Here is a 10,145-nt window from a genome sequence, read left to right on the forward strand (position 1 = left end):
ATGAAGAAGCTGAAACCCAGAGATGCTGTAACTTGCCTTGGGTCACATGATGAACACAGCAGAGCAAAACTGTGGACCTAAAGCTGTAGGCCCTTGAACCCATATTCTTATTTTTTTGAGATGGAGTCTTGCTCTGTCGCCCGGGCTGGAGTGCAATGGCGCGATCTCGGCTCACCACAACCTCCGCCTCCTGGGTTGAAGCACTTCTCCTGTCTCAGCCTCCGAGTAGCTGGGAATTACAGGTGCATGCCACCATGCCCAGCTAATTTTTGTATGTTTAGTAGAGACGGGGTTTTGCCATGTTAGTCAGGGTGGTCTCTAACTCCTGACCTCAGGTGATCCACCCACTTCAGCCTCCCAATGTGCTGGAATTACAGACATGAGCTACTGCACTTGGTGAGCCCATGTTCTTAATCACTACACCCTACCCTCCTTCCCTGGGTCTGAGCAGGGCCACCGGCAAGCACAGCCATGTTTCGGGTACCTGCTGTGTCCTGGGTGTGAACACCTACATCAAGTACACAGTTTAGAGGCCAAGTCACTTGCTCAAGTCCACCCAACACTTCAGGTCAGAGGCAGAACCAGGATTCAAACCCAGATCCAAACCAGGTCTGTCTCAGGGGTCCCTGCTACGCTCCACCGCCCCTGCCCAGGCTATCGCAGCAGCTGGCGTGGGTGGGTGCCTGGCGAGTGCCAGCCTCATGGCAGTGGCTGGGCCTGCCCCCATCCCATTACCTGCAGCAGCCGCATGTTCACAGTGAAGTCCCCTTCCAGCAACTGCTCCCGGATCAGCCTATGAAGAGCAAGCAGCAAAAGGGCTGGGACCTGGGATGCTGTGAGTGCAGGCCCCGCCCCCTCCTCCCCTCTGGCTACTCCAAGGACTGGCCAGGTGAGCTGGGACTAGCTCATGCTGCACTCACATGAGCATGGCGCAGCAGACGAGGAGGAGGAAGTCAAATCGGTTGTCATCAGCGAAGAGGGAGTCCCAGATGCGGATGACGTCAGGCAGCAAGAACTCCTGGGACAGCAGTAGTGTCAGCCAGCGGAAGGCGAAGAACTGGGGCTTGATGTTTTGCTCTTGCTGAGGAGAGAGTGTGGGGGTGGGGAGCAGGACTCCATGTTGGCTGGTGGCCATGGAGCACCATGCAATGGGTCAGAAGTGAATTCAGAACAGCAGGACCCAGCACGCCAGGTGTGAGCACCATGGCTGGCACCAGGCTGCCAGACAGCCTCACTTGGTAAAGAGGCAGGAGGCTGTTTCCTGCCAGCCAACATCCTCAGATCTTTTTGTAAAAGAAGCTGGAAACCCAAACCTTTATATAATAAGCTCTCCAGATTTATAAAGGATGGTTCAAACTCTTTCAAAACACTCTGCAGATGACAGGGTATGTGGATGTGCAGAGTGACCATCACAGGGCCCTTACTATAAGCCTGGGCTATGCTTAGCATGTTAAATATGTCCTCTCACTCATTTAATCCACAAACAATTCCACAGGCAATTATTCCCAATATAGATGAGCCCTCTGGTCAGCCACAGTGAATATTAATTGAAAAAGTATGCTATAAAACAGCAAAAACATTTTTTTTTTTTTTCTTTGAGACGCAGTTTCACTCGTTACCCAGGCTGGAGTGCAATGGCGCGATCTCAGCTCACCGCAACCTCCGCCTCCTGGGTTCAGGCAATTCTCCTGCCTCAACCTCCTGAGTAGCTGGGATTACAGGCACACACCACCATGCCAGCTAATGTTTTGTATTTTTAGTAGAGACGGGGTTTCACCATGTTGACCAGGATGGTCTTGATCTCTTGACCTCGTGATCCACCCGCCTCGGCCTCCCAAAGTGCTGGGATTACAGGCTTGAGCCACCGCGCCCGGCCACATTTTTTTTTTTAAGAGATGAGGTCTCGCTATATTGCCTAGGCTGGAGTACAGTGGCACAATCATGGCTCACTGCAGCCTTGACCTCCAGGGCTCCCACCTCAGCCACCTGAGTAGGAGACTATAAGCATGTGCCACCATGCCTGGCTAATTTCTTTCTTTATTTTTGAGATGAAGTTTCACTCTTGTTGCCCAGTCTGGAGAGCAGTGGCATGATCTCGGCTTACCGCAACCTCACCCTCCCAGGTTCAAGTGATTCTCCTGCCTTAGCCTCTTGAGTAGCTGGAATTACAGGTGTGCGCCACCACGCCCGGCTAATTTTTTTGTATTTTTAGTAGAGACAGGGTTTCTCCATGTTGGTCAGGCTGGTCTCGAACTCCTGACCTCATGATCCGCCCGCCTTGGCCTCATGCCTGGCTGCTAATTTCTTTTTAAATTTTTTTGTAGAGACAAGATTTCACTATGTTTCTCAGGATATCTCAACCTCTGGACTCAAGCGATCCTCCTGCATCAGTCTCCCAAACTGTTAGGATTACAACTGTGAGCCATCACACCCAACCCATATTTGTTTAAAAAGATATGTTTGTTCCTGGCAGGGTACAGTGGCTCATGCCTGTAATCCCAGCACTTTGGGAGGCTGAGGTGGGCAGATCACTTGAGGTCAGGAATTCAAGACCAGCCTGGCCAACATGGAAAAACCCTATCTCTACTAAAAATACAAAACTAGCTGGGCATGGTAATGTGTGTCTGTAATCCTAGCTGCTGGGGAGGCTGAGGCACGAGAATTGCTTGAACCTGGGAGGTAAAGGTTGCAGTGAGCCAAGATTGCACCACTGCACTCCAGCCTGAGCTGACAGAGTGAGAGTCCTTCTCAACAAAAAAAAAAATAAAATAAAGAAAAAAAAGATATGCTTATATATTTTATTTTTCATGAAACTTTTTGTTTACGTGTAAATAAATGTTCTCTTTTTGTTTTCCGAAATAAACACGGAATACCAGTACAATTTTTAAAATTATATTAATCTTAAAAAATGAAGTTAACACTTACCTCAGAAGATTACTAACAGCTTAAGCAATTTAGTTGATGGTAAATGCCCTGCACTATGCCTGGCACACAATGGGCGCCATTCCAACATTCCCCTTCCCTCCCAGCTTGCTAGGCTCTGGCCATCAGCTGCTTTAGCTCATGGTTCAGCATCCCTAGCAGCAGCAACCACTTTTAATCCCCAGACTCAAGCCAGACCTCACCCTGGGCTGGGATGGCACAGGAACTCTCTGCTTCCTGTCCCTGCCACCCGCTGTTCCTGGGGTCCTCACCAGTTTCAGGTAGAGCTCCACGTCCTTATCTTTCAAGGTGGAGTACACCTTCTCCATCTTGTAGGTGATGCCACACTGCGAGTCATCCAGGCTCTTGATAAAGTTGTCCCGGATCTCGGCCATGAGGTTGGTGAAGCAGAAAAAGGTGTCTGCCTCAGCATGCTCTGGGGAGAGACGCAGGATGGGGGCAGAAGTGGCGCACCCCAGGCCCACCCCACCTCTCACCTACCAGACAACTGCCCCGCCCAGTTGCCCCATCCTCAAAGTCGGGGCTCAGTCCTTCCTCTGTCCTTGACCCTTCTCCACCCCCAGGCTAAAGACATCACCTCTTTCTTCTCATATCTGGCAACACTTACATTCACTGAGCAGTTTATTACACACTCCCCTGATGACAATTTGAAAATCATTATTTACATCTTCTAATTCGGCTTCCTACATATCCACTTTCTCTATGAGAAATTAAATTACAAATATCAAGAGATCAGTAAACATCTAACATTCTAGAAGATCACAGTTGCAAAGGATCTCAGAGATGATCCAGGCCAACCCCTCATCTGGGAAAAGGAGAATGGAGGCCTGAGAGGGAAAGTGAGCTGCGCGGCCTGACACGGGCCAGCAACAAGGGGTGTGGGCACCAAAAGCCTTCTTACCTTTCCACTCGCTATTGGGGTCGGTGGCGAAGGTGTAGTAGAGGGGCCCCACGATCTCATTCATGCCTTGCACGTAAGCGATGCCAGGGTTGAGCTTGGCATAGATGAAAAGGATTCGCTCCACCACCTCCCAGTGGGCCTCACAGCCATTGGGCAGCACCTCATACTCATTTAGGGATGATGGCGCAGAGTTCTTGTGTGGGGAGCTCATCTAGGGGAGAAGAGGAGGAGCCAGTCAAGAAGGACAATGTGGGCAGGGTTCGGTGGCTCATGCCTGCAATCCCAGCGCTTTGGGAGGCTGAGGTGGGAGGATCAGTTGAACGCAGGTGGTCATGGCTGCAGTAAGCCATGATGACACCATTGCATTCCAGCCTGGGTAACAGAGCAAGACCCTGTCTCAAGGGGAAAAAAAAAAAAAGAGGCTGGGTCCTGTGGTTTACACCTATAATCCCAGCACTTTGGGAGGCTGAAGCAGGTGGATCACAAGGTCAGGAGTTCGAGACCAGCCTATCCAACATGGTGAAACCCATTTCTACTAAAAATACAAAAATCAGCCGGGCACAGGGGCAGGCACCTGTAATCCCAGCTACTTGGGAGGCTTAGGCAGAAGAATCGCTTGAATCCTGGAGGCGGAGAGTGCAGTGAGCCAAGATTGTGCCACTGCACTCTAGCCTGGACGACACAGCAAGACTCTGTCTCAAAAGGAAAAAAAAAAAGAAAGAGACAACATGGGCCAGCCACAATAGCTCATGCCTGTAATCACAGCACTTTGGGAGGCCAAGGCAGGAGGATCACTTGAGCCTTAGAGTTTGAGACCAGCCTGGACAACATAGGGAGATTCATCTCTACAAAAAATTTAAATATTAGCCGAGTGTGATGGCAAGCACCCGTGGTCCCGGCTACTTGGGAGGCGAGAGCAAGAGGATCACTTGAGCCCAGGAGGCTGAGGCTACAGTGAGCTATGATCACACCACTGCACTCCAACCTGGGTGACAGCAAGATACTGTCACGGCCAGGCGTGGTGGCTCACGCCTGTAATCCAAGCACTTTGGAGGCCAAGGCGGGCAGATCACCTGAGGTCAGGAGTTCAAGACGAGCCTGACCAACATGGTGAAACCCCATCTATTTAAAAAAAAAAAAAAAAGACACTGTCTCTCTCTCTCTCTCTCTCTCTCTCTCACACACACACACACACACACACACACACACACACACAGAGGACAATGTGAAGGAAGAAAATGTGTTCTTGCCAGAAATGTAAACGTTTACTGTTAAACCCAGCCCGATCTAGCATATGGGACATATGCCAGCCAGAGGAACAAGTCAAACGCCACCGTAAGTAAACAAGGAGACAAAACCTAGAACATGGAACATTCTACAAGACAACCATCCTAAAACCTAACTTATGGTGATTAAAGTCAGAACAGTGAGGAGTACTACCTAAGAAGGGGCATCCAGGAACTTTCTGGATGTGGAAATGTTCTGTATCGTGACTGACTGGCATTTACACAGGTACACACACAAGAAAAAAAACAATCGTATACATAACTGCACGTAAGTTACACTTCAATTTAAAACAAAAACCTTAAATATGTAAAGAAACAGATAACTGCAGACAACTGGCCAATAATCCCCCCTACCCCACCCCCAATGAAGTCTTGCTCTGTCGACCAGGTTGGAGTGCAGTGGCACAATCTCGGCTCACTACAACCTCTGGCTCCCAGGCTGAAGCAGTTCTCCTGCCTTAGCCTCCCGAGCACCTGGTATTACTGGTGCTCACCACCAAGCCCGGATTTTTTTTATCTTGGGTATTTTTAGTAGACATGGGGTTTCACCATGTTAGTCAGGCTGGTCTCGAACTCCTGACCTCAGGTAATCCGCCCACTTCAGCCTCCCAAAGTGCTGGGATTACAGGTGGGAGCCACCATGCCCGGTCAGAATGCCCTTATTCTCAGGAGATCCTGCTGAAGTAGTTGGTAGTGAAAGGTCAGACATCAGCAACTTACTCTCTCTATATAATACACACAAATAAGGCAATGTGAAAAATGTTAGTAATTGTAACATTTAGATGTAAAGTATGCAGATAGTTACACAGTGTACTCTTCTTTCAACTTTTCTGAATGTTTGAATATTTTCATAAGAAAGGCTGGAGGCCAGGCAAAGTGGCTCACACCTGTAATTCCAGCACTTTGGAAAACTGAGGTGGGCGGATCACTTGAGGTCAGGAGTTCGAGACCAGCCTGGCCAAAAATCTCTACCAAAAATACAAAAATTAGCCAGGCCTGGTGGCACACGCCTATGATCCCGGCTAATACTCAGGAGGCTAAGGCATGAGAAGTGCTTGACCCCAGGAGGCAGAGGTTGTAGAGAATCAAGATTGTGCCACTGTACTCTAGCCTGGGCGACAGAGTAAGACTATCTCAAAAAAAAAAAAAAAAAAAAAAAAAAAAAAGTTGGAAGTTAAAGAGAGAACGATCCTTGATGAAGACTCCAGCTGCCTGTCAGGATCCCTTGGGAACTTTGTAAAGATTCAAGTGCCTGGGCCCTGCCCTAGACCTGCTCAGTCAGAAGCTCCGCAGGTGAGTGACCTGTACGAGAGAACCCAGGCAGTGACAGTGGATGAGGCCACCCTGGAAGCATAGGCTCCTGGAGACATTAAACTCTCTCTCCCATAACATGTGCATACACATGTATACATACACATGCACGCATGTTCACACAGAATCACACATCAGTAACATGTACCAAGAGCTTTCTATGCGGCCGACAGTGCTGTACAAGTATTCCTCCATTTAATCCACTGAACGATCTAAAATATTCTATCCAAATCTGAGGAAACTGAGGCTCAGAAATGTCGAGCCACTCCTTAAATGTCTACCATTAGGTGGTGGCTTTAGGACTTGAACCTGACCTGGCTGACTCCCAAAACTAAGGGCCAGGACTTGAGGCGAGGCTGCCTCCCGAGGTTGCCCAGGGCTTCCTGCTTTCTAAGAATCTGCACAGCCAGGACCTCATTTCATCCTCTTGGCAACTCAGGCAGGGCAGAAATGATTATCCCAGTTTATGGTCAAGGAAACAAAGGCCAGGATGTGGGCCTGGTATGACTTGTCCAGAGTCACACGGACGGTCAACTTTAACTCACTCATATTGCCCAGCCATAAACCCAGGGGCTTAGGGATAAAGTTTCTGGTGGGTTCTCTGCTACCAGGACCAAACGTTAAACTAGGTAGCAGTGCTCCTTACACCCAGTTACCACAGTGAAAGGAATGACAGGAGCCAGTCCCCACCCAGCCCTTCAGCCAGGAAATCAACAGCCAAGAATGCTGCCCACAAAGCCAGCCACATGGTTATGTAGCCACACAATCTGCACTACACAGCAGTTCTGCCGGACACCAAACCCTCACAGGCACATGCAACCCTGGGATCGGTTATATCTGCCCCTGCCACCCTGTCGGAGCTTCAAAGTCATTCTTAGCTGGGTGTGGTAGCTCATGCCTGTTATCCCAGCACTCTGGGAGGGCCAGGTAGGAGGATCGCTTGAGCTCAGGAGTTCAAGACCAGACTGGGTGACACAGCAAGACTCTGTCTCTCTTTAAAAAAATAAAACGAGCCGGGTGCGGTGACTCATGCCTATAATCCCAGCACTTTGGGAGGCCAAGGCGGGCAGATCACAAGGTCAGGAGTTCAAGATCAGCCTGGCCAACATGGTGAAACCCTGTCTTTAAAAAACAAAAGATAAAACAAACAAACAAACAAACAAACAAACAAAGTCATTCCCCAGGGTGAGAAAAACTTCTGCAGTAGGATCTGCCCTAGCTTGTTGGAGGCTACACAGAAAGGTTTTTCCATTGATGGCGGACAGTGAAAAGTTTAGGCGAACAAGCCACTATTCCAGGTACCAAAGTAGGGGCGTAAATTAAGGAATAAGGTAATAAACTTGTTTGACTACAAGCAGCTTTGCGGAGTGACAGCAATCTATTAAAAGTTGGGGGATCCTGGCCAGGCGCAGTGGCTCACACCTGTAATCCCAGCACTTTGGGAGGCCCAGGCGGTGCATCATAAGGTTAAGAGATCGAGACCATCCTGACAATCATGGTGAAACCGTCTCTACTAAAAATACAAAATTAGCTGGGCATGGTGGTATGCACCTGTAAACCCAGCTACTTGGGAGGCTGAAGCAGGAGAATTCCTTGAACCCGGGAGGCGGAGGTTGCAGTGAGCTGGGTTCGCTCTCTGTCTCAAAAAAAAAAAAAAAGCTTGGGGGTCCTATCAGTTCCACCCTGAGTCTCTCAGATCCAGCCCTGCTGCATCCCTGCCCCCACCACCTCTTGCCTAGACAACTGCAGTGGCCTCCCAGGTAGCCTCTCTACTGCCACTCCTGTATCTCCACAGTGACTACAGCTGACACCAGCAGATATGAATCACGTTGCTGCCGTGCTTACGTTGCTATAAAGGTATCTCCCCGCCCCTCAGGACAAAGGCCCCACGTGGCCTCACCAGCACCAACCTCTTCCCTCACTCTCTGCTTCTAGCCACCATGGCCTCCCCGACCAAGAACACACCACGTTCTCTCCCGCTGAGGACTTTAGCATATGCCCTCCTCTCCACCTGGAATGCTCTCTTCTTGTTTTTTGTTTTTGAGACAGGGTGACAGGGTCTTGCTCTGTTGCCCAGGGTGGAGTGCAGTGGTGCTCTCTGGACTCACTGCAACCTCTGTCTCCCGGGTTCAAGTGATTTTCCTGTCTCAGCCTCCTGAGTAGCTGGGATGACAGGCGCCCGCCACCACACCCAGTTAATTTTGTATTTTTAGTAGAGATGAGGTTTCGCCATGTTGGCCAGGCTGGTCTCGAACTCCTGACCTCAGGTAATCTGCCCCCCTTGGCCCTCCAAAGTGCTGGGATTGTAAACGTGAGCCACCATGCCCCACTAATTTTTTTTTTTTTTTAAGACAGAGTATCACTCTGTCACCCAGTGGCGCGATCTTGGCTCACTGCAACCTGTCTCCCAGGTTCAAGTGATTCTCCTGCCTCAGCCTCCGGAGTAGCTGATATTACAGGCACGTGCCATCATGCCCAGCTGATTTTTGTATTTTTTGTAGAGATAGGGTTTCACCACATTGCTCAGGCTGGTCTTGAACTCCTGGGCTCAAGTAATCCTTTTGCCTCAGCCTCCCAAAGTGCTGGGATTACAGCATGAGCCACCGCACCCAGCCCTGTCACACTTTCTCACTTTGTAATGACTTTCTCAGAGCCATCCCCACTGTAAGACTAGAAGCCTGGCTCATTTACCCACTGGGATGCAGAGCCCTCCCCGGCAGCCATTACACCCAACTGGACACAGCAATTCGCTGCCACCCAACTTTCAGAGAGCACCCCAGGATCTGGCAGCATCAGGGTTGCTCGGGGTAACTGTCAGGCAGATGGTCATGGGCCCATGCCTTGCGGCCAGGAGTTTAAGAGAAAAATGAAAGAAAAGACTATTGGCGGAGTCCTGGGGACCCCAGGTTGGTGCTCACATTTGTGACCCCACTCCGGTTCCGGGCCACTGTCTGAGATTTCAGTGTTGTCTGTTCCACTCGCTTACGAAGGGTTTCAAACTCATTCTGGGGGTCCAGGATGAGGAGACAAGGGTACTCAGTGGCCCTCTGGAAGAAGGAAATGTCTGGGCACAACCTCCTGTCAAGAGGAAATAGGAAAGAATCATGTTACTCAGGGTGGAGGTTTTGGCCATTCCATCAGCACCCTGCTGCCAAGAGACCCCAAGAATCCCCAAAAGCTTTTTTTTTTTTTTTTTTTTTTTTTAGACTGAGTCTCACTCTGTCACCGGGCTGCTGGAGTACAGTAGCACAATCTTGGCTCACTGCAACCTACGACAGATATTTCATCTGTCAACCTATGGTTTAAGTGATTCTCCTGCCTCAGCCTCCCAAATAGCTGTGATTATAGGCATGTGTCACCACACCCAGCTAATTTTTTTATTTTTAGTAGAGACGAGGTTTCATCATGGTGGCCACAATGGTCCTGATCTCCTGATCTTGTGATCAACCTGCCTTAGCCCCACAAAGTGCTGGGATCACAGGTGTGAGCCACGGCACCTGGCTGCATCGTTTGTTTTTAATTACAATATTTTGAATCACCTGACATCAGGAGTTCGAAACCAGCCCAGCCAACATGGTAAACCCCGTCTCTATTAAATAATACAAAAATTGGCTGGGCACAGTGGCTCATACCCAAAATCCCAACACTTTGGGAGGCCAAGGTGGGCGGATCACCTGAGGTTGGGAGTTCGAGACCAGCCTGAC

At 49.6% G+C, this 10,145-nt stretch overlaps 1 protein-coding gene across 3 annotated transcripts in view; it reads right to left on the bottom strand.

Annotated features, from left to right (window-relative positions):
• The window catches only part of TBC1D13 (TBC1 domain family member 13), a 21,357-nt gene that overhangs the window by 3,286 nt on the left and 7,926 nt on the right, over positions 1-10,145 (bottom strand). For all 3 annotated transcript variants that reach the window (XR_005195543.1, XM_037728070.1, XM_037728071.1), the window contains 5 exons: positions 9,360-9,519; positions 3,845-4,055; positions 3,195-3,358; positions 921-1,081; positions 736-793 (listed from right to left, as the gene is read on the bottom strand). Coding sequence is in view for 2 of the 3 variants with exons in the window: in XM_037728070.1 (XP_037583998.1) it covers positions 736-793; positions 921-1,081; positions 3,195-3,358; positions 3,845-4,055; positions 9,360-9,519 (754 nt within the window). In the remaining variant the exon portion in view is untranslated. The remainder of the gene's footprint in view (positions 1-735; positions 794-920; positions 1,082-3,194; positions 3,359-3,844; positions 4,056-9,359; positions 9,520-10,145) is intronic.

The sequence above is a fragment of the Cebus imitator genome, unplaced genomic scaffold (genome assembly GCF_001604975.1).
Source record: "Cebus imitator isolate Cc_AM_T3 unplaced genomic scaffold, Cebus_imitator-1.0 Scaffold254, whole genome shotgun sequence".
NCBI classification, from domain to species: domain Eukaryota; kingdom Metazoa; phylum Chordata; class Mammalia; order Primates; family Cebidae; genus Cebus; species Cebus imitator.